Source organism: Caretta caretta, chromosome 1, assembly GCF_965140235.1.
Source record: "Caretta caretta isolate rCarCar2 chromosome 1, rCarCar1.hap1, whole genome shotgun sequence".
In the NCBI taxonomy this organism is placed as follows: Eukaryota; Metazoa; Chordata; order Testudines; family Cheloniidae; genus Caretta; species Caretta caretta.
Genome location: NC_134206.1, coordinates 177,930,398 through 177,955,458, shown reverse-complemented (window position 1 = coordinate 177,955,458; position 25,061 = coordinate 177,930,398). Strand labels below are relative to the sequence as shown.

Below are 25,061 nucleotides of genomic sequence, written 5' to 3'. Positions count from 1 at the left end.
ATTATTACAATATGACTGTTTTATAGAGGATGGTTTATTTGTGAATATAATAAAATATATTGACAATGGAAGCATTTCTTTTAGTATGCTGACCATTGGATTCTTTGAAAAAATGGCTTGGTGGCATTCATGTTACTTGTCAAGTTAACTGATTCGCAGCCACCTACACTAAAACTAATATGATTTAGTTTTCATAAACCTATAATTATTTATATTTATAATTATTTATTGCAAAAATCCTTAGGATTAAGGTCATGCATCAAGCCTACACATCCTACAGTGGCTGGTTTAGACGAGTGATACAACCGTAACTCATTTGGAGCAGTGATATAGTTTTGCAGGAGATAGTCAGCCATTTCACAATGGCTTACACATAGAAAGGAGAGAAAACATTTAAATGGGGGAAAGTGAGTTGTGGACAGAGATGGAAAGAAGTTCATTCTGCCCCTCTCAATGATAACAGCTCCCTTGGCATAAACTCTTTCTGTGGTTGAACAGAGTGAGGAAATTGTCCAAGTGCCCATCACAATAAAATAGAATTTAAAGAGGCTTATATTAGGCTAAAACAGCTAAGCAGAAAGATAACCTCTCAACATAGCCCACACTAATAATACTACTTATCATACCAAACACTGTAAATAAATTAACCAATCACCATAATACTGATAAATGCAGAGTTGTCAAGTAACTCCTGAGTTTGAGTCACTTTGGAGTAAGATTAGAATTTGTTAGTCCCTTTCTTCCATTCCTATGTAAATCCGCTAGACCATATTGCCTTTCACTGATGTTTAAATAAAGAGGGGTCTGAAGTCTCTTGCTAATTTACAGCAAGCGAATCAATTTAGTACATTTTAGTGGAAATAAAAAGCAACAACAACAAAAGTGAGGGGGAGCCTCTTTAGGACGGGGAACTATATAGAGCAGGGATTGGCAGCCTTTGGCACGTGCCCGTCAGGGAAATCCGCTGGCTGGCCGGGACGGTTTATTTACCTGCAGCGTCCGCAGGTTTGGCCTATTGCAGCTCCCACTGACTGCGGTTCGCCATTCCAGGCCAATGGGGGCTGCAGGAAGTGGCGTGGGCTGAGGGATGTGGGGGCTGCTGCTTCCCGCAGCCCCCTTTGGCCTGGAACGGTGAACCGCTGCCAGTGAGAGCTGCAATCGGCCGAACCTGCAGATGCGGCAGGTAAACAAACCAGCCTGGCCCGTCAGCGGATTTCCCTGATGAGCCGCGTGCCAAAGGTTGCCGATTCCTGATATAGAGTAAGCTACTGAAGAGTTAGTATGGATTCATTGGGTGGAGGATGATGTCAATGAATCTCATCATATTTCTTAATAAAATTAATAGATTTTCATAGATTTATGCATTTAAGTCAGAAGGATCCACTATGATCATATAGTCAGGAGCTCTTAAAATCATCACTCCTGTCCCATAAAACCATGTTAGTTTCTAGTGTTGACATTTTTATCTAGCTGGATCATCAGTGGTACATAAAGGCAGTGTGTAACTAACCACAGGAGTTTCCAGAATTAAGCAGTACTTCACCTTGTTATTCTAATTGAGCAATGCTTCAAAACTGGCTTTACATTAAAAACCGCAAATTAAACCAAAATATAATCTTCCTATATTTGCCATGTACTAACTACAGGTCCAGTTTTGCTACCTTTAAGTGCACTGAGTAATACCTTAGGATGCAAGAAGTCCTATTGCTCTCAATGAGGCTACTCAATGAGTAAAATTTTACTCAATTCGTGTAAGGGTGACAGAGTATAGTGTGCACATGCCCTCATAACATGCACAGGATTTCAGCCAATATCTTCAACAGCTTGGTTTGGAACATTTGACTTTTTAGAATTCTAACAGTTTGACTATGCTAATGTTTTAGAAGTAATAACCAATGACTTTACTTTGAAATATAATTTGAACAGCAGATGTTCTTAAAATGCTATCTTACCACATGTAGAACTGTCCAAATGAGAGTGTTGCCTTTTCTCTTTATTTAGGGTTCAGTGGCTTATGTTTCCCAGCAGGCCTGGATGCAGAATTCCATTTTGCAAGAAAATATTCTCTTTGGCTCAGATCTGAACAGGCCATATTATGAGAGGGTTTTGGAAGCCTGCGCTCTACTACCAGATTTGGAGCAGTTACCAAATAGGGATCAAACGGAGATTGGAGAAAGGGTGAGAACTTGAAAAATCACATGCAGTCACTCAGCTGAGCTGTAGTTCACAATGTCTTCCAAATGCATTTAGTTTGCTAAGGCTATGTCTACACTACATTGCCTTCAGCAAAATTTATGTCACTTAGTGGGGTGAATATTCCACTCCCCTGAGTGACATAAATTACGCCAGCATAAGCACTAGTGTGCACAGCGCTATGGCGGCAGGAGAGCTTCTCCTGCCAACATAACTACTGCCACATGTTGAGGGTGGATTAATTGTGTTAACGGAGAGCTCTCTCCCGTCAGCATAGAGAGACTACATGAGAGATCTTACAGCTGTGCCACTGCAACCTCTCCAGTGTAGACGTAGTTTAATTGACATTAAACATGAAAAATACTAGAAAGACCTAACTCTGCCCCAAATGAAATCAGTGGGAACAGAGTTAGGCCAATGCTGGTTGCTTCTGAAAACCCCCCTCCCTTGTCCATAATATTGCTCTCCCCTCTCTACCCCTTTTCCCAGCTTGTGCGCAAACACGCGGATACTTCGCCTATCACAAATCACTCTTGTTTTTTCAGAGGTTACGTATGTTTGTCACAAAGGAGATATACTGTATAAAATACATCCATATCCTTTTCTAGTCCTAAGCTTGGGAGTTTGCTAGAGCTCCTGTATGGAAGTTAGTGAGAGAACCAGAATGGAAAAGTTTAATTGTAAACTCTTTCAAATAAAGCTAAGTGGACATTTGTAAAACTCTAAGGGGATTTATAGCCACTTCCAAAGAGTTCCTCTTTTGAAGTAAAGCTGTGTCCCTACTTTCATGCTCTATGGTTGACTTACAACAGCAGTTTTAAGCTGTAAACAATTACTTTTAACCCTATAACCTTCAAGAAGAATGGAAAATAAATTATATACATATATTAAAACTACCACAAATATGTTTCATATGTGGTATCTCCTCTTGCAGTGATTTACACAGTCTATTTTCACTTAGTGGTATAGTGTAACTGATAGGAGCTAGACATGCTGCTTGAGAATGACAGTATCTTCCGTCCGATGATGTGAGCTGTAGCTCACGAAAGCTTATGCTCAAATAAATTTGTTAGTCTCTAAGGTGCCACAAGTACTCCTTTTCTTTTTTAGTAAATCATGTGTATCTCTTTTGACTGGTTTGATCTAATAATGCTTTTATTTTCCTAGGGAGTGAATATAAGTGTGGGACAGAAGCAGAGAGTGAGTCTAGCTAGAGCTGTTTACAGCAATGCTGACCTATATCTTCTGGATGACCCCTTGTCTGCTGTAGATGTACATGTTGGAAAGCATCTTTTTGAGAAGCTGATTGGGCCCTCAGGGCTCTTAAAAAACAAGGTAAATAAATCAGTCTTCACATAGTACAACAGGCAAATTGAAAATCTTGAATCGTGTCTGAGTGGGCTTGTTATATATGGTAAAAAGAGGGAGCACCTTGTTAAATAAGAAGCCCTGCTGATTATACTATTTGAATCATATCAAGCAGTCTTATGAACACAGACACAATTAACACTTAACCTGGGCTGACCTGGAAGTCTGAAAGGGTACAACTACACTGCAATAAAAAACCTGTGGCACCGAGTTTCAGCATCCAGGGCAACTGACTCAGGCTCGCGGGCCTCAGGGATAAAAAGCACAGTGTAGAAGTTTGGGCTGGGGCTGGAGCCCAGGCTCTGAGCCCCATCTTCCTTGTGCGGTTTCAGAGCTTGGCCTCCAGCCTGAGCCCGAATGTCTTCACTGCACTTTTTAGCCCCTTGAGCCCGAGTCAGCTGACCGGCCAAAGAGGGTCTTTTATTGCAGTACAGATGTACCCATACAGTCTCAGAGAGTCATATAATATTTGGGCTTCCAACTTGGCCCTTGCTCGTTAGTTGACAGAGATTTTAAGAGTGCCGTGGATTCTATCTGTGAGGAGGGAGGAAGGGCCTTGTGGTCACCATTGATCCTTCACCTGGCTGAAAGGGGGGCTGAAGGTTCACAGGTTCTAAGGCCAGAAGGACCCACTGTGATCATCTAGTTATCCTGCATCAGACACAGGCCATAGAACTTCCCCAAAATTCCTATTTGAATTACAACATATCTTTTAAAAAAACTGCTCATGATGGAGAATCCACCACAACCCTTGGGAAGTTGTTCCAATGGTTAGTTATACCACAACCTGTCCCCATTAAAAACTTGCACCTTATTTCCAGTTTGAATTTGTCTAGATTCAATTTCCAAATGTACTTGATAGGAAGGTGCATCCAATGTTAGTGGCAAAAAGGTTTTCTGGTGACCAAAGGAATCCCTGAGGAAGAGTGGGCAGGGGATGGAGTTTTCTCATCTAAAATTTGTTAAAGATTCAAATATCTTGGTGAAAAGTAACTTTCCACAATATTACTGATTTATGCAGATTATTTACTGCTAGCTGATGTCTATGGAATTCATGGATTGGTGGAAGTGGAGATGTTCCTCTTTTTACTTCCCTCTTAACCTTCTCTTCTTCACCTGCTTTATTGGTAATAAACACCTGAAAAAGGAGGTTCCAGTACTGAAAACACTAGTAGTGACAGATGCCTAAACAAGATGAACAGGGCTGCTATCAACATAGATATGGTACTAGGTTGTATTTAGAGGGACTCTTACCAAGAAACTCGAGCTTTCATGATCTTCTGTTATCATTAAAAATGAGCACTTCCCTAATTCTAAAGTATTTTTATTTGTAAGGCTGATACAACATGCCTTAAGAACCATGTGTGCAACAGCAGTATAATAATGTGTACTTTGATCATTACTTAGTTTATTGTAATATGTAACAATGGTAACAATTTCTTCAAATCTATTTGGTTGCTTTAAAGAAGGAGCTAGATAAATTCCTAAGACAATTCCATATGCAACTCTCCTTTTTTAAAAACTCCCTTGTACTGTTAGTATACACTTCATTTTCATATGGTAAAAAATAAAACGTTTTGTGTTTTTCAGACGCGTATTTTAGTGACCCATAACCTGACACTCCTGCCTCAGACAGACGTTATAATTGTAATGGAAGATGGCAGGATAGCGCACATGGGGACCTACCAAGAGCTGCTCTCAGAAAGAGCTAACTTTGCTGAGCTCCTTCAAGTCTTCAGTGCAGAAAATAAAAGTGAAGAAACACCTCAAATGAAAAGTGAGCACATATAGTATTTTTTAATATACCATGTTTTCCGAAAACCTAGTTTTACCTTTCTACATCAATTGCTAAGAAAATATTTTTCCTTTAGGGGATTGAATAGCACAAGGATTTGGTAAAAGAAGCTTTCACCTTTCTATCACTTGTTTGAATTCAGGCAGGTCTAGATACTGAGATTCCAAGTTATAAACTGGAATAAAATTCAGGCACTATTGGAATAATAAGTCATTGACTTCAGGCACCTAAAGGCCCTCCTGTGACCAGGCCCTGTGTGAATATAAGTAATTCCTGGAACAGGAAACTGCCACATAGTTCCATGATTTTTCTGCCTATGCTTTTTTGTCCTGTTAACTCCTAATTGACTTTAGTCAAAGATTCATTTTGGTGTATCTGACACTTCAATAATTCTGACTTTTATAGTCATTTTTAGTTATTACAGTAATACCTGTTGGTACATCACCAATCTACATGGTGTTACATTAGAAACTCCCCTCCATTTCCATAAGTTTGTGGAACATGTTATGGAGAAGTATGGCATAGGAATTGTCAACCTGAGAGCATTTCTCTTCCTCTCACAAATATACAAAGAAAGTGTCCTGCACTTTTCAGAGGGATGTTTAGGCTTAACATTTTATCTAGCTGACAACTCTTTCAGTGTTGCTGGGAAACATTTCACATGGAAAGTTTCTGAATTTATTGTTTGTTTGTTTTTTTTAATGTATTGCTCTAGTGCTGAGAAACAAACAATTCCTTGTTTTGTATCTCCTATTTCTGTATAGTAGTAAAAGATTTAAGGGTGGCAATATTGCAACAGAAAAGCCTCAAAAACAGACTCCAAGGAGAAACTACTGAGCTTGCATTAATATGCAAACTAGATACCATTAACTTGGGTTTGAATAGAGACTGGGAGTGGCTGGGTCATTACACATATTGAATCTATTTCCCCATGTTAAGTATCCTCACACCTCCTTGTCAACTGTCTAAATGGGCCATCTTGATTATCACTACAAAAGTTTTTTTCTCCTGCTGATAATAGCTCATCACAGTTTGTATGGCAACTTCCACCTTCTCTGTATGTGTGTGTATATATATATATCTGTATCTATATCTTCTTACTATATGTTCCATTCTATGCATCCGATGAAGTGGGCTGTAGCCCACGAAAGCTTATGCTAACATGGCTGCTACTCTGAAACTAGTTAAACAATGTATTCTCAGATTGCAAATGATGCTGCTACTGTGTAAATTGACATGTTTTTTGGTTAGCAAGGCCTCTATGGGTAATCATATATTTATGAAAAATAGTGGGATGGAAGCAAATCAGTTTTTGCATAATGAAATAGGCCAGATTCAACAGAGAGATTATTGCCAAACTTCAAAGGGGACACTCCTGACAACTGTAAGTAAAGCTAATTAACACACAAACTTTAAAAAACAGCTACTATATATTACAGAGATAGAATATACAAATAGATATACAGACATATTACAGATATATATATATATATTATATCTGTCTGTGTGTGTGTGTGTGTATATATGTGTGTGTGTGTGTGTGTATGTATATATATATATATATATATATATATATACACACACACCCCCTAGAGGTTTGCCAAGTAGGCAGGCCTCACTTTACCAGTTTCCAGTAACTGTTGCGGTCTTGGTGTCAGTCTGTTTCCCTCTAACTGTGTCTCCCCCTGCTTGAAGGAATGTGTCGTTTTTCATCCAGTTCAGTCATGTGTTCCCAAGTTTGACCTTTTTTGACAAACTAGTCCAGTTGACTTAGTGGGGGGCGGGAGGTAGGACATCAAAGTGAATGGCTCTTGCATCGTCTCTTAAGAGTTGGTAGAAAGGTAACTTTCTAATGCCATTGTTCTGCTTCCTGCTTGTTTTCCCTGCAGCCTGCTTGTGAATGATATGTGATCTGCTGTTATATTTCATTAATATTGTATGGTCTGTTAGATTGTTATGTCATTTTCTGTCATGATTACAAGGGGTCAACAGCACATATGCAGGAAAATGGACAATAGCTTCAGATAGTCCCATACAGTGATACTTAAAGGACAATGCAGGTGTTATTTGCTTTCAAATTTTACCTCTGACCATGCTGAGTTGAACAGACCGGTTAGCAGCTACAGGACAGGGGATCCACCCAACTTTGGCGTGGATAAAAGGACAGTCCCTGAAGAACTGAGGGGAGAGGCAATCTGCCGGGGACCAGACTGAATCCCAGGCCTCAGAGGTTAGGGTGTCTGGGTTAAGATAGTCCTACTTATGCCTTTAGGTAAGATAGATATATGTGTAGACCATCTGTTGTGTTAAAACCCCATTTCTCTGTTTATGCTTTGTTCCTACTATTGGGCTTAAACAATACTTCTGTTTTGAAAAGGCTATTCGGAGTCACTGTATTCACCTACTGGTCACAGGGATCCTGAAGTGCACAAGGCTTGTAGGTAGTTGAACACAGCTGGGTCTGCTGAGTAACTAGGGTTAGTACACAGGGGTGTTGTACCCTGGGAACCTATTCTGAAAGTGGAAGAATTGCAGGATTGCATTCTTTGAGACGTGAAGGTACGGGTCTGTCACCTGAAAAGGTTCACTCAGGCTAAAGAGGGGGTCAAAAGTGCAGCTGGCCCTGAACTCTGATACTGCTATTAATTTAAACCAACATATTCATACAGTAAACATCCCAATAACCAGGTCAGTATACAGTATTCATACATAGTTATAGAGCAGCCCCACTTCCACTTCACCTACATTCTCTCCTTTTTATTCCTCGCTTCTTAATTATTGCAGCTGTCTGAACAAACTATAAAGACTCGAAAAAAGTATTTTCCATTTTTTCACTATAGTGTCTTCTTTAAAGAAAGAGAGTCAAAAAGGCAATACTCTGCCTCAAAAAGAGCTCCAGGGGCAGAAAAACAGGTGAGTACTGAAAGCAAGTAGTACACAGCCAGGATCCGATTTGGGGAGGGTAATTGATGTGATACTAGAACTAGTCCAGCCTTAGGGAGTGCACAGTGCAAGATTTGGGTGCAAATCTGGGCTAGGGGAGGGGCTTCTTGCATCATCTCCATCTGTTCATAAGCAACATAAGAATATGGCTTTGTTTTTTCTTTGCACTCATGCTGCTCTCTCACATTGGTTTGGTTTGCTTTTTTGTGTACATCAGATTGCCTCTATATTCTGTTTGATAGCTGAGTAAATTCCTATTTGCAAGTTTGTAAAGCACTGTGTGCACTTAGGACACTGCATCAATCGTGGTTATTGTGTCTGGATACGCTAACATTTTAATGATAAAAAGGAAGGGCTTGGAAATACGCTGTGGCATTTTCAAGGAAGAGGAATTCACAGACCTTTAAGTTCACTGTTTTTTGTTCAAGATTAATTCTGTGTATGTGTTTTTCTTGATGTTTAACTTCATATTTACGATTAAAATACATTTAAAATTGTTATTTTTAGTTCTTCCTTTGAACAAACCAAAGCATTCTCAATGAAGAAAGAAAATGTTGCTACTGGCAGTGTAAGCATTAGCTAAATTACCTTTGTAGTTTTCTATATACATGTAATGTATTAAAGTAATTATAGGCAGGGCTGGTAGCGCCACTGATTAAGATTTCCTGACATTGCCCATTATAAGACTCAGTTTTCAGTTATTGGTAGCTTTGCCAAACATTAACCATTTGGGCTGAAATTTTCCATACTAGGTGCCTGCCTCAAGGTGAATATTTTGGGAAAAATTCAGCCAAATAGTTCAGCTGTTTCTGAGCTCAGCGCTAAAGAAAAACATGTTTTGCCTGTGTTAAAAATAATTCTGGTGACCCCTTCTTTGAAAAGTTCTAATGCCTCCATGTTTTGGAGCCAGGGCTTGAAATTTGGCAAGAGGGTGGCCTTTGTGTCAGGGATTTGTTTTTTGCGATCACTGTGAAAATCTGCCCATATTTGGTCAAGTTATAAGCCTCTGAAAATCATGTTAAGTAGTCTGGAAAATCAGGTCTGAGATGTCTCAAATTAGGCACAGAAAACGATTGGATGCTTTTGAGCTGAATCTTACTGTGCCTCAACTTTCAGTCTGTAAAATGGAGATGATGCCCTGAGTGTCATCAAAATTAATTAATAAATATTTGTGTAGTACTCAGATACTGTAATGACAAGCATTATAGGAAAGACCATGAGAAAAATTCATAATTCTGTATTCAGAGCAGGGTTTGAATAGCATGAAGTAAATAAGGTCAACAGCACACATTGTTTAGTGAAGCGAAAACTAATAATGAATAATTGCTTATTAAGTAAGCATCATCGATCCTGTGCACCTGAATGAGACTAGGGTCCTATTGAAAAGAGTAGTATGTGATCATGTAATTAATTATTGTACTATGATGCATTTGAAGAAAGGGGGCAAGTTATAGGTGATTAAGCAACCTTTATTCTGGCATTTCCTAACATTTTTAGGCTTGAGTTTGTAATCTTAATGTTCTTTTTAATGTTGTGTGTAGCATATATTAAAAGTATCCCACCCTGTACAGCTGACAAATTTGTATTATAAGGGGGAAAATAGATTTTTGGAGATCCAAAATATGACTGCATGTGATTAAATTATTAGATTTCATTATTTATATGAATGTCTGAAGAAATTAGTATATTCAGTTCATTTACTGTAATTTGTCTTTCACGGTGACATTTTTAGTAACTCCTGTGCTTTTCTTGTATTTAGATGTCAATGTCAGTTATTTTGAAATACCTGCAAGCGTTTGGATGGCTATGGGTGTGGCTAACCCTAGCAGCTTACTTGGGACAAAATGCAGTAGCCGTAGGACAAAATCTGTGGCTTAGCACCTGGTCAGCAGAAGAAGAAAAAAATAAGGATCACACAGAGTGGAAACACTTAAGAAACAACAAACTGGGTATCTATGGGCTTTTGGGATTCATACAAGGTAAGCCTAAGCATACAAGACTTTATTTTCTCTGTATTTGCAAAGCTTAGTTGCCTGGGGTTCTTTTACATTCTGTTAAATCTGTAATGGAGACTGGAGATTGGGGTAATACAAAGACAAACTATATTGGTAATTCTGTAATCAGAGGTGTGTATAGCAGCAGAATAGAATCACTTCACATTTGGTCGAGGGGAGTGGCAGGGAGAAAGGATCAAGCTAGGGAGCTGTAAAGTGAAGGAATTATTGAAAAGGCAGATTAGACTAATTTGTAAAATGGCTGTCCTTGGAACTAAGTCAATGTTGTATGAACAAGTGCACATTTTAGCTAATGAGGTGTTACTATTTTCTGTGGGGTTAGATGTCAGTGTCCATGTCACAGCTAGTGTTAACAGGAATCATACGCACTTGCTAATGGTAGGCTAGACTTGCTTATGAAGGGGTAAGATGTGAACAGATGAATACGTAAAACAAAACTTTATAGTGGGCCTACCAGGCTGAAGTGTAATCCGTTTAGAAGAGGAAAAAAACCACCAGTCATTATTTTATTTATTTATGTATTCATTCATTCTTAAGGTCTTCTGGTCTGCTATGGTGCATATGTGCTTACTCGGGGATCCCTCTGTGCTTCTCGGACATTGCATAATCACATGTTAGCCAACGTGCTGCACCTTCCCCTCCAGTATTTTGAAACTAATCCAGTAGGTCAGATCATCAATAGATTCACAAAGGTAAAGGAAAAACATGTCCACATTTTTTAGAAAATGTACTGCAAAGAACTACAACTTTAATGCCATCTAATGCTTTTAAAAATCAAAGAGTAATACCAGATGCTAGACATCAGTTTCAGTATAGAAAGAAGCCTTCACAAATGCCACAGAATACTTTCCTGCAAAAACCACCAGTAGCTTTTATCAACTGAAGCCCTTTAATATTATTGCCCATGGTCACTGGGCGTGCATACCTCAGAGCACAGTCCTGCAAACTTGAGGTGTTAAGCTGAGTTGAGCTCAGTCTGGTTGTGACCGGTTACCCCCTTAGGATGCCATCTGATGTGCTGAGATACCACTGAGTCCGCCTGTTTTGCTAGCCTGGGCACCCCTTTTACCTGTCTTGCTGAGCCAGGCTATTAAGTCTCCTCCAGCACTCACACAGGCAGGGCCACACCCAACTGCAGAATGAAACAGACACTCAGATCAGTTCTGGGAAGGCTCATCTTAAGGCACTTGCCCCAGCACTCAGGTGTCCACCTCCCTTGGAGTGCAGACCCAAAGGTAAATTTTGAAATCCTCCTCCTCCCTCTGTGGAGGAAGGTATGCACAGCCTCTTATCCCCCCCTCAGTTATGAATTGCACAAACTGGGTTATATTATAAATGAGAAATAAGTTTATTAACTACAGAAGGTGGATTTTAAGTGAATATAAGAGATGACAGACAGAACAAAGCAGATTACTAAGAAAATAAAACAAAACACACAAGCTAAGCTTGTTTCACTAAAGAAATTGGTTACAAAGAGTAATTTCTCACCCTAGATATTGTTGTAGGCAGATTAGAGAAAGTCTTGAAAGGTAGCTACACTGGTCTGTAGCTTGAGACTTCAGATATTATTACCCACAAGCTAGATGCCCTTTCAGCTTAGGCTTAACCCTTCTCCCCCAAGTTTAGTTCTTGCTTCCAGGCATTTTTCAGTGTCTCTCTGGGTGCGGAGGCAGAGAAGAAACATGATGATGTCACTCCCCTGCCTTATATAGCTCTTGTGTATGGCGGGAACCCTTTGTCTCCAAGTGGAAGAACACTGGCATTACAAGGGGTGGGTCCAGTACCAGGTGACTCAGCCTCATGTCTCTGCAGGGCTGTGGCAACCATTACTCATAGGCTGTCTGGAGCATCCACAGAAACACTAAGCTCTTTCACAGTTCATTGTCTCTGCTAATGGCCCATTAGCCCTGTCTGGCTTTTCCATTGTTGTACCTGAAGGGCTGGTTGGGGGTGACACCCAAAGTAACACATTTTGAAATACAGATACATAGTTAATATTCCTAACTTCAGATACAGAAATGATACTGGCATACAAATTGGATAATCACATTCAGTAAATCATAACCTTTCCAATTATATCTTACATGCACCATCTGGCATAAAGTATATCTCAGTTATGTCATTCATATCATAAGCATATTTTCATAAAGAATATGAAGTGAAATGTCCCACTGATATTAAAAGATTATAATTTTTATATCTTGCTAATGCATTGCTACTTGATATAAAAGATTACAGACAAACTATGTTGAATGAACACTAAGGTGTGAAATTCAAGCTCTCAAAGTTAGGATCCCCCCCACCCCCACCCAATACCTCTTTCAATGCACAGAATGGACAGTGCTCAGGGAATGACCTTTCTTAACTTTTGAGTGCATGACTTTGCAACCTTAACATTTGTAATTTTTATTTTTTGTATATAACATCTTACGTTTTTTTTTAAAAACAAAAGAATTCTATTTCATATAACTATAATGCTGCCCGTTCCTCTCATAAACATAGTTTGAACCCACAAGCTTCAGCACTGCCCATATACATCTGCTACTTGAGCTAAAGGATGATGTGCAATTACTGGTAGGCTGCTATCTTCTGTGGACTGGACCCAAGGAGGATGCATATTGCACTGAAACAGACATCATAACCATGTACTTAGATTTGGTAGCTTCTTTCTGAGAGGCAGTGTGGCTAAGTAAATGAGACTTGGATCTGCCTTTTGAGAATCAGGGTTTTGCTCCCAGCTTTTATAACCTCTCAGTGGGTTATGAGGCCTTGATTAAGAATACAGATTATAAAAGGAACAGAAATAACAGGAGTGAATAGAAAAGTTGAGAGTTGAATTCATGGTTTCTGGTTCCCAGTCTTGTATGCCTTCTCTTGCCTAATAGTATTTTGAGAGGGGAAAGCAGCAATAGCTGCCACTATGAATTTGTCTGTGGCAGTTCAGTTTAGCGTGTTAAGCTTTAGAGCATACTCACCAACTATGGAACAGTCTGATATTTTAGCAACAAGCCTCTAACATCTACTGAACAAAGTTCAGATGGGAAAAGGGGAGTCATTGTATCTATTTGTAGTAATAGACAGACTACAATATGTTAAATTAGTCTGTCATATGTCACCAGAACTTTTCCCCCAACAATTTTTGCTGCAGTAAAAGGATTTGGGTTGTTGGAGTTCAGAGTCTAAGGACAGTTTCTTGAGAAATGTCTACAGTTTTAGTAAGGAGACATTAAAACTAATTTTTGTGTGTAATATCACAGGACATGTTTATCATTGATCTACGCTTCCATTACTATTTACGGACCTGGTTAAACTGTACACTAGATGTTATTGGAACCATTCTAGTAATCATGTCTGCTTCACCTCTCTTCATACTGGTAGTTATTCCCCTTGGATACCTGTATTTTATTATCCAAGTAAGTTGCTTAAATTTTTACAATAAGAGATATGTATTTTCCGTGTGAGAGAGAGAGAGACTAAAACAAAATCATCATTAAGCATTGTTTAAAACAATTGGGTGTAAATTTCAAATCTTGCCTGAAAAGTCAAAGTAGAAACCTAAGAAACTTATATTTTAGTATTCTGCCACCCAAATCTTTGCCTCCCTGCCCACACACACACTTTTTAAAGTTGACTCCTAAAAATATCCTCCGGCTTCTCTCAAGTATACAGAGTCGTCAAATACATTTTGACTGTTTCCTACAGTAATGCCCAGGGTGGATTTGATTTAAATCACTAGTCAGGAAGACTCGATTTAATCATGGATGTCTATATAAAAGTGCATTCTTGTTGGTTGTTACAACCTTAATACATATTCTTCACAACTCAGAGATAGATGAGACCCAAACTGGGTCTCTTTTATGGCCTGCTGCCATTATAGGTTTTCCCTCTAGTGAGAGAATGGTATAGTAGATCTCAAATCAATGAAGGCTCTATTCTGCCCCCAACAATCTTCTGTTCATTGATCTTTATGAAACTTTGCACATTTAGAGAGAGGTAAGGGACTAACTCTGTGTATACAAATTTGCAGAGGGACAATAGGGTTGAGGTCCGTTATTTCTCACATCTGTATATTTATTGATTTATTTTAAAACATTTTTGCTGTTAACAAGCATGTTATCTCTGGAGACACAAATACACAGTTTGAGAACTGCAAAACTAAGCATCTGTGATGGTATCTTCTAGACTTAGCCCTGAGTCCCATTGGGTAGATAGAAAGATTAATCTAAATAATCTATACAGAAGCCCCTGGAACCCATAAGATTGGGTCCCTAATCCATGAACTATTGGAACTCATTTACAAAACTTTTCTTAAACATTACATGAATATATTGTCTCATACTATAGAATTAGAATTTATAATCCCTATTCCACAATGAGATACATTATAGCTCAAAGATATCTTAATTAAAACGATCTTTAGATAGGTTTTTTCCTCAAAAAGCATTTTCAAGAAAAAACAATTTAAATTAAAAAAAACACGATTTTTTTTTAAATCCTTGATTTTTATCCACCATGGTAATGCCTGTATTTTTTAGTGACTTCCATTCTTTCCTGCCCATCTTTTTTTCTCTTGTAAGATATTATATTGTAGTCCCTCTAAGAAAACCAATAAAATTGTATGACAAAAGAATGGGCATGTGATATGGAAAGACAGAGAGTCAAAGCAAAAACTGAAGTAGGGTGTGTGCTACCCTGGGACAACACATGCAGATATTTGTAGCTTGCTTCAAGAAAATACATAGCACAGATATGAATTATAGCATTGAGGAACAGGAACTTAGAGAAATCCCTTAACTAAATTTCAACTGTCGTTTTAATGTGTCAGAAAAACTGTCCTTTGAAACATCGGCTTCCCTATCTCCGCTCCAGGCTCTGTTGATGTCAGACATGTTCATAATGTAGCATAATGTATATGCTAATAGATATAAATGAGGGAGCAGAGAGGCGATCAAGATTTGAGAATATACATAATTATACTGATGAAACTTAAGGTGGGGCCTTCATTTGAACATAAGTCAGGAAATTCCAGTGTAAAACTTAGTTCATCTCTTTAGAGGGTGTATGTTGCAACAGGAGTGGTGGCAATTTTGGAAATGACACTACTCTTACTGCTAGCCCTCCCAGTAGTTTACATGCCTGGTTATTACAATAAGGCACAGACATTGTCCACCCCTATGAATTAAAGAGAAATTTTTGAAAAGTTTTGTGCTAAAATTGTTTGACTTTTTTTATTATGATATGAAAATAATCCACAAATTGTACTTGAAGTTTCAAAGCTGTGTGAAACTTTTTTCCAACCCTTATAGTAACTTAGAATCTGCCTCTTTTGTATGTGTTGTTTCCTTAGCGATACTACATAGCTAGTTCACGACAAATCCGACGATTAGCTGGGGCATCACATTCTCCTGTGATCTCCCACTTCAGTGAAACTCTCTTAGGACTTTCTACAATCCGAGCATTTGGACACCAAGAAAGATTCATTAGACAAAACAAAGATGTGGTGAATGAGAACTTGGTTTGCTTTTACAACAATGTTATCTCAAACAGGTACTGTATTAACGATCTAGAATTTATAGAAGTTATGCACAGTGGGCCAAATCCTGATCCTGTTTAGATCAGTGGCTAAAATAATAAGCTTTGATGGGAGCAGGCTCGTTAAGAGATTAAAATAATCCTAAAATGTGTGTAAGCACTGTAACTTGTTCAGCACTCTTAGTACTGGCTTCCTGGTTTGTATCTAAGCAATAGGGTATGTCGTCCTCTGTGTGCAAGAATCCAATTAATTTATAGGAGATAGATATGCTTGCTCTGAGATGAGAATATTCTACAACAATGAAGTCTACTAACAGCTGCTGGAAGAGGAGAATTATAAACTGCCTTACTTATGGAGTTGCTGTCTATTTATATGGATTGGGGAGAAGTCTGGCCTAGCTGACAGCGCACTGGACTGTTCCAGCTCTGCCACTGGCCTATTGGGTAATCTTGGGCAAGTCACTTACCTGCTCTGTGCCTCAGTTTCCCCATCTGTAAAATGGAGATAATGATACTTACCTTCTTTGTAAAGCATGTTGATGAAAGGTGCTATAAGAGATAATTGTTGATATTTTACTATATCAATGTTCCATAATAAAATTTCTTTAGATAAATCCTTTTTTTTTTTTTCCCTGGCTACATTGACTACAGGTGGTTGGCTGTCAGGCTTGAGTTTTTAGGAAACCTGATGGTTTTCTTTGCTGCCTTGTTTGCAGTGCTGGCTGGAAATACAATTAATTCCTCTACAGTGGGTTTATCCATATCATATGCACTGAATGTAAGTGATGGTATAGTTTTGATGCTTCTAAAATATTTCATATGGAAGGCAAGAATGATTGGGGTAAAATTTAGTAGGCCAAATTCTGCACAGTTACATCTGTGCAATTTTTAATCTCATGGATGTAACTGAGCAGAATGTACTCTCGCTACTATGTGTTTTTCTTTGAATTTACTCTAATTGTGGAAGTTTATGTATTATTAACAATTCAAATATTGATAGGTTTAAATGCAACAACAAAATATTGGAATATTGAAACAGAATTGTAAATATTAAACTTACTAAAAGTAAGCCATGCAGTGTAGTATTTTGCTAGCTTGGAGAAGGGAAGTAGTCTAGTCAATTGCACTCGTGTTTTCAGATGCATACTTTCTAGTTCTGGTGCACTAGCATAATGCTGAAATATTTAGGTTGCCATCATTGCAAGGAAGAGGTTGGTTTAAAAATGAGTTTTGTATTGGTATTGAAGTATTTAATGGAAACATTTCTACTGGCCTATTTTATTAAAAAAGAAAAAAAAAGTAGCATAATTGGGACCACATTTGACAAGCATGTCCCTTTTAATAAGGAGGGCTAGACCTATGTTGATTAATGGCTAGAGAGACAATAAACCCTTATGATTTAAAGAGTTTTAAAAACCCACACATCCACAATATCTTGATAGTTTGGTCCTATCACCTGTGTACTTTCCCGCTCTCTCTCACTCATCCTGTGGTCTAAAATTAAGAATGTATGTTCTTTGGGGTAAAGTACCATAGACATATATCACTATACCCATGAAGATGATACTGGCTACCACAAGACTTTATACCTGCTAAGATCTGAATTCAGTGTTCTGTGATTTCCCTGCAACAGATTGCATCAGCACAGGAAAGGGTACGTCATTTCTTTTAAGCTTTAACACCAGAACACAGGCATCTTAACTGAAGGATCACAGCTCTGAACTCAGGTCTTTGCAGATAGGTATATTACAAACTAGCTTTCAATAATGTTAATTTTTTTTTGTACTTTTAATCTTATACACATTTGGTTAAATATGGGCTCTCAGTATAGATGTTTTTTTGTGGTTGTTTTTGTTTTTTGTTGTTTTTTTTGTTGTTAAGAAGCCTTTAGGTTCATCATTAAATATTCCTACCTCAGAACAACAATTTAACCTAGGATGGCTAGTTTATTAACCCATTGTGTCACTGACCAGTTTTGTTAAAGTTTAATTTCTAGTTCTGATCTATAATGTACAATGTCTTAGAACAGTTTAATATAGACCAATTTTGTACTGCTGTAACTGAGCAGCCATCACATGGTAACTGTGAGAATTGACGTATAAAATTAGTGTCCACTGCATTAACTTGCCAATACTGGACTAGGTAGCACTAGTACTTGCAAAAATAGCTTCTCAGTGCTTAAGGATAGAAGTGATTTGGCAGATACTCTGGACCTGATCCCTAGGTGCACTGCAGCTGCTTTTGTCTCGCTGCTAAGATACTTGTGTAAGCGGCTCAGGGAGGATTGTCCCAGTGTAAAGGGAATACTGCAACAGTATACATACAACACAGGCTCATAAACCTACACTTCCTCTTTCAGCCAGGGTAACACAGAAGGGGAGCTTGGTTACTGGGGAAAAGGTGATAGCCAGGGTGCCCTGTACCCTACACAGATCCTGACCTAGTTTTTCTAACACAGCAAATGGTGGAAGAAGTGCTCGGAGTAACACTGGGATAAATGCAGTGAAAGTGGAAGCTTAAAGCCAGCTTTGCATACCAACTCCTGACTTGTGCTCTGCATCTTCTGGAACTATCTAAGCAGCTGATATTGTGTTTTGATGCTGTTTTTTACTATCCATAATACATTTCTGAAATATATTATGCTGTTTACGAAGACCAAACAATTTTAATACATTCTGTGAAATGAATCATAGAAATGTAGGGTTGAAGGGGGCCTCAAGAAGACATTAAGTCCAGCCCACTATGCTGTGGCAGGACCAGGTAAACCTAGACCATCTCATGAATATATCTTATCTTTTTCAGATAACTCAAAGTCTGAATTTTTGGGTGCGTAAAGCATGTGAAATTGAAACTAATGGAGTTTCCATTGAAAGAGTTTGTGAATATGAAAAAATGGACAAAGAGGTGAGCATTTTAGAAGACTGAATATAAACTTAGTATTTGGATACTATTTCATATATGTGTATAAGCTAGTGGCTAACTGATAAAAAGAAAATAAATTGACTGACTAATACAAATGGCGTCTTATAATTAATAATATACGTACATTCTCAAAGTGTGATACATTCATGAGCTAATGTATTTGACTTTCTCTTCACACTAATGGTCAGAACAGTTTTGTATTTTTAATGTTGACCAATAAGTTTCTTGACATCAGACTTTGTGGTAGCTATTGTAGTTAGAAACAAACAAATAGAGATTTAAGATTTATTTTATGTAAGTCTCATCATGAACTACTATCTGAATTTGTCTGTGGGTATATCTATACTACAGTCACGGAGTGTGATGACAGCTCAGGTAGATGAACCTGAGACAGTTTAGCTAGCTAGCTTGGCTACTGGAGCAGTGAAGTCACAGCAGCATGGACTTCAGTGCAGGGTAGTTGCCAGAGTAATTACCCAAGGGGAGTTTGTACAGCCCATGAAGAAGCCATGCTGTCACGGCTTCACTGCTAATCCAGCTCTTTGGGTATGTCTACATGAGTTGCAATCACACCCGATGATGGAAATTCAGAAATATACAGTGGTGCAACGATACATGGTATGTTCCATTCACTACAGAGCATGAGATATCTGCCATCATCAAAACCTTTGCTACTAGGCTGATACAAAAGTTGCAAGGTAGGAGTGGATATTTGATGAATTACTGTAACTAGAATAATAGTTGCCTATCACAATTCTAGGCTGGAGTGTTCCCCTCTGCTTCCATGAGAGGAGAACAAACCTGCTGAGGAATAAGAAGGGCTGGCTTCACAGAATGTCCCTCTCCTCTCTGCTATCTAAGCTCCTCTATGGTGGCTTCAGTGGTTTGGGCTCCAGACTTCCAAGAGCCAGGGCAGTCATTCTCAAATACTGCTACTTCCCATAGTGGGCCAAATAAGCCGAAGTGATTCCTGACCTTAACTAGCATGGGTTCACTCCTGATACAGTCTGAACAGTGTGTCCTATGCATTTTTTTCAAAGTAAGTGGCATTGCAGACATGAATAAAGTTGTTAGAAAGGTGCAGGCTGTACTTGCTGAGAATAGTGAATGTATTACAAAGTATTAATAGCCAGGGCCTTGGAAGCCTGAGTCTCTTTCAAAACTCAGGCCTGTGAGTTGGTAGAATAATCAAGGTTGCTCTCTAAATGAATATGTGCAATCTTTGTCTGAGTCTGGTTACTGAGGAGGATCATGCAACGCCTCTGCATTTGGTGAAGTATTTTTAATTAAAAATCCTGATGTCCAAGAAGTTGTCTGACTTCTCAGTGCATTGGACTGAGTCTGAGTCATCATCATGTGTTTACTTGTATTTTTAAAACTATAAGTGGGTTGCATAAAGTATTCTAAGTGGCTTGTAAAAATGTAAAACAGTGCACTAAAACAATGTTAATTTAATTTCAGGCCCCCTGGATAATGTCTAAAAGGCCCCCGATGGGATGGCCCAGTAAAGGGATAATAGAGTTCATTAATTACCAAGCTCGGTATAGAACAGGTCTTGATTTGGCCCTACAGGATGTCTCCTTCCAAACGCACAGTAAAGAGAAGGTATTGTACATAATATGAAATAATCAAAAATAGTTTAATTGGCTCCTTAACTTTCTACATTCAATAGATTTCATGTATAAAAGCATAACTGAAGGAGTCCAAATTAGGATAATTCTTACTGGGTATGTAAATAATAAGCTATTAGAATTCGTGAAACTATTTTCTAAATGGTTGCGCAGCCAATGGGAAAAGTATATTTTAATCTAAGTTTTATTAATAGCAACATTAGATACAAGGGGACAGATGCTCATATGGTGTAAATTGATGTAGCTCAACTGACTTGAATACGACTCCTCTAATTTACAGAAGCCGAAGATCTGGACCAAGGCTTTTAAATGACAGACTTTAGTTTCAAGTTATAGTGTAGCTTGATTAGTAATGCCAATTAGAAACCAATCCTGTCAAGTGTTGAGTGCCTCACACGAAACTTATGCAGCCAATTTTTTGGTAAAATGACTTTTAATAATCTTTTGCTCTCCATTTTAGGTGCATGAAAACAAATGTTTTCCAGCCATTTATTTTTCTTTTTTGTCTTTTATGTATGGTAAATTATTACTTATGTTTTTAATGAGGGCAGTATTAACACAGATCCTTTTATTTCTTGTTTGAGCACCAACCATAGTTAGGTTAGTCTATCTCCAGAAACAGTATGAACAAAGTCATGGGCCAAAGGAACTACTCGTGTGGTGAGCCAGGGGGTCACAATCTGGCCCTAAATTTCTGTGCTGCTGCAATGCCAGCAGATGGGAATGTTAGCTTTTGAGTGGGTACCACAAAACACTTCTTTGGGAATTCCCTCCTACCCCAGAGAAAACTGGACAGTCAGGATCCTGATGATGATTCCCAACCAAAGCGTGAGAGAGTTAAGGAAAATCTGAGGTGGGATCTAAACCACTGAGCTATGGACAAAGGGGCAGTGTTCTTTTATAACTCATCATATCTATCTACAGTGTTTAAAGTCACTAAAAAGAAATTGAAGGCATTAGTTTACTAAACTCTCCATTATTAGTTTTTCTTTTAAAGCTAATATCTTGTTCCAGGTTGGAATTGTAGGAAGAACAGGAGCTGGTAAATCAACACTGACAAATTGCTTGTTTAGAATTATAGAGCGAGACGGAGGCAAAATAATTATAGATGGAATTGATATATCAACTATTGGACTACATGATCTACGTGGCAATCTTAACATTATTCCACAGGTAAAATCTGTTTCCGAATAGACACTTGTCTTTCATTCAAACATTAGCTATTGCATATCTGTGAAGAAATTCTAAATCCCAAAGGCTGAAACTGTAACTATAAGAAAGGCCCCATTTTGTACCAATTCACCAGAGGAAAGATAAATCAGGATATTATTACTGAAATTATGGCTAATATTGAAAACTCCAAAGTTACTCATTAACAGGTATACCCCAAGAAAAGAGAGCTTTGGATGTAATCAAATAATAATAATGGTCATATCGCAAAATCAAAAGTAGCCTTATAGTAGGTGATTTCAATTGAATATTAAATCCTTGTCATGTAAAAGCACAAAACCAGATTCTTAAGAGGTTTAAGTTCCTAAAGATGCAGATAGACACGTATTGGGATTTTCAATAGCACTTACCTGCTTTTGCCTATCTGCCTCTTTATGTGCCCAAATATCTTTAAAAAAACTGGCCCACAGTATCTACGGATATATTTATAGAAAGCTAGTAGATTTTTTTTAAAAAACAAACAATGTTCTTTGCTAACTGTACACATTCTTCTTTTTTAATACATATTTTTGAATATGTATTTTCATTTACCAAAGACATAGACTAGACCATTCTCTCCCTCCCCTTTAGGCTTTGTGGTGTTAAATAATTTGAGCATAGCTAGTTTTGCCTTTTCACTCAGATTTCAAATATTATAGTTTGCCTTTTAAAAAGTATTATTTCTAGAATACCTTCATTAAAATCCTAACATTCCTGTGAGTGTTTGTTGAAAAACATTGTTTTGTTTTTTTAAGATTTGTGATGCTACTGCTTAGATATTTTATATTATTTCTTAGGACCCCGTCTTGTTCTCTGGGACCCTTCAATCTAACTTGGATCCCTTTGGAAAATATTCTGATCATGAGCTGTGGGAGGCAGTGGAGTTGTGTGACTTAAAGAATTTTGTCCAGTCACTCCCAAAGAAACTCCTTCATGAGATTTCAGAAGGTGGTGAAAATCTCAGGTATAAAATTTTTAATATCTACTGGCTAGGGAGCTCTTCTGGTGTGCTAACTTGATTTTCCTTCAATACATTCTACATGACAGTATTCTAATATTTTTCCATGTCACAAAAGTGACTCCCTCATTCTAAATAGAATTACTCTTGTAAAGCAATTTGTGGGCACTTAGCTAAATAGTAACTGGGTGAAATTTTATGGCCATGTTACACAAGAGGTCAGACCAGATGATCTGATGGTCTTTTCTGGCCTTAAAATCTGTTATAGGTGTTTGAGAAATGAGCAAATAGTCCAAGGCAGGGAAAGGACTGCCACAAACAGAATAATTGAAATCAGAGAGAAAAGTAACAATATAAAAAGTAAGAAGAAAAAGAAAGGGAACAAAATATAACCAAGAGAACACTTATCGTTTGCGCTGTATTATATCTTCTATTATTTGCTTAGTGTAGTTAAGTAGCTGTTTAGTTTCTCTTTACAGTGCCTTGTTATTTCAAAGATATGCCAAGGAAGGTGACACTTTTTATAGGATAGAAAATTTCTGAGTGTAAGAGTCAGGCCATTGCAGTCTGCTAAAAATCTGAGAAATTTATATAAATGCTTGATAAGCTTTTAGCAGCAAAGTGGCAATCCAAAATTTAAAAAAGCAGAGCAGAAATGGAAAGTTAGTTAATAAATTGGAATGCATCTGCAAAAAATGGGACATGCCACTTCCAAAGATAGCATAAGAGTTTTTAAAACTCTCATCCTGAACCAACTCCCACCCTTGTAAAATACATAATTTAATAATCATCTGCTGTGTATCAGTCTCTTTCAAACTTACCCCATGTCCAAATTAGGACATGAATATAACACTGGGTATTAAGTTAATGTGGAAACTGGATGCAAATATGCATCCATCTGGAAAATGGAACCAGGGATGTGCTCTAAAATAGATTGTAAGCATCTGGTTTTGCTAACAATTGAAAAATTATCCTACTCATTGTTTTCTCTCTACAAAATAACCTGATCAAGGTATTATCTAGCATTTTTTGTGGGTGGGAACACAGCATTGCTTTCGCAAAGTTATTGAAATGACACCGTTTTCAAATGTGTTTAACAGTGTTGGGCAGAGGCAGCTTGTCTGTCTTGCCCGGGCTTTGCTACGGAAGACAAAAATTCTGATCTTAGATGAGGCAACAGCCTCTGTTGACATGGAAACCGATAACCTAGTGCAGTCCACCATCCGGAGGGAGTTTCACAACTGCACAGTATTAACTGTAGCCCACAGGTTGCATACTATCATGGATTCTGAAAGGTAAGTTTCAATATTGTTTTAAAAAACATGTGGTTTCATTTAGACATTGTCAAAGTTGGTAGGCATGAAAGCTGATCTGGCTTGACACTTTCCTCATATAATCTATGGTACCATGAAATACATATATATTTATATTAGTAGTAGTTACTGACAGTAAACAGACTGATATTTGTGCTACAATGTTTCTCCTATTCTAATTACTGAATTAATTTTTAACTCCATTTTATCCCCGTTGCAAACACAAGTTACTAGCAAGTCCATTTAATTTACCAGAGTAAGTTGATTGCACTCTAGAACTTAAGGTGACAAGGCAAACTTTCATTTTCTAAAAACTTTTTTTGTGCAGGAGTTCACAGCTTCATGAATCTCTGAGTTATCTACTGCAAAGAGATTTTCCCATATTAAAAGGAAATCTACCTAATCCACACCTTCATAGGGCTGGAAAGTATGGCTGAAAAAAATAGCTCAATTTTCCTCATCACCTTTTTGTTTCTGCATTGCAGAGTGCTTGTTCTGGGCTCTGGAAGAATTATAGAATTTGATACCCCACATAATTTATTACTTCAGCAAGGAGTTTTTTCGAAAATGGTCTCTGAGGCTGGGATAACACAAGATACAAATAACTCATGAACTTATTTTTGTGAAGACAAGAATGCTGGTTATTCTGAACTCCGAATGCAGGAAATGCTCTAGGGATGTGTGGTTAATTGTATCCTTGAAATTATAAAATGATCACACAGTTTAGGGGAATTGTGTAGTTTTAACACTACAAACTTCTTACATGTGGTAGGATAAAAGCTGATGGTTGCTACTGTTATGATCTGTATTGCACACTCTTCAACCTTCTTTAAAATATTTTATATACTTTTTCACTAGAACTACAAAATAATAAAGCTATGCTTTTCATAGCATACAGTGACTTTTGCTTTAATAAATGATCTGGAGACTACATAAATGCTTGTGAGCCACACTACTTAACACTCCAGAACCTTCAGCACTTGTTTTGGTTGAATCAGTTCGTATGTTTTAAATTATTTAGAAAATAATGCTGATTTAACCAGTATCCTCTGTTATAAATAATGAGCTAGTGAAAATTCATTTGAGAATTGTCATTTTATGAACATAAGGGGTTCAGTGCTGACTTTAATCTGTACATGAATATTTTTAAAATTCTTTAGGGGTATATTTGGTAGATATTTT

General features: G+C 37.8%; 1 protein-coding gene across 2 annotated transcripts in view; it reads left to right on the top strand.

The window, feature by feature from the left end:
* Nucleotides 1–24,772, top strand: part of LOC125644532 (multidrug resistance-associated protein 1) — a 54,853-nt gene extending 30,081 nt beyond the window's left edge. For both annotated transcript variants that reach the window (XM_048868603.2, XM_048868595.2), the window contains 16 exons: nucleotides 2,002–2,178; nucleotides 3,361–3,528; nucleotides 5,152–5,338; nucleotides 8,197–8,269; nucleotides 8,807–8,867; nucleotides 10,059–10,278; nucleotides 10,852–11,006; nucleotides 13,572–13,727; nucleotides 15,662–15,861; nucleotides 16,498–16,624; nucleotides 18,649–18,750; nucleotides 20,230–20,373; nucleotides 21,414–21,572; nucleotides 22,406–22,572; nucleotides 23,667–23,861; nucleotides 24,365–24,772. In XM_048868603.2, the coding sequence (XP_048724560.2) occupies nucleotides 2,002–2,178; nucleotides 3,361–3,528; nucleotides 5,152–5,338; nucleotides 8,197–8,269; nucleotides 8,807–8,867; nucleotides 10,059–10,278; nucleotides 10,852–11,006; nucleotides 13,572–13,727; nucleotides 15,662–15,861; nucleotides 16,498–16,624; nucleotides 18,649–18,750; nucleotides 20,230–20,373; nucleotides 21,414–21,572; nucleotides 22,406–22,572; nucleotides 23,667–23,861; nucleotides 24,365–24,491 (2,418 nt within the window). In that variant the 3' untranslated portion in view covers nucleotides 24,492–24,772. The remainder of the gene's footprint in view (nucleotides 1–2,001; nucleotides 2,179–3,360; nucleotides 3,529–5,151; nucleotides 5,339–8,196; nucleotides 8,270–8,806; nucleotides 8,868–10,058; nucleotides 10,279–10,851; nucleotides 11,007–13,571; nucleotides 13,728–15,661; nucleotides 15,862–16,497; nucleotides 16,625–18,648; nucleotides 18,751–20,229; nucleotides 20,374–21,413; nucleotides 21,573–22,405; nucleotides 22,573–23,666; nucleotides 23,862–24,364) is intronic.
* Nucleotides 24,773–25,061: the final 289 nt, after the last annotated feature.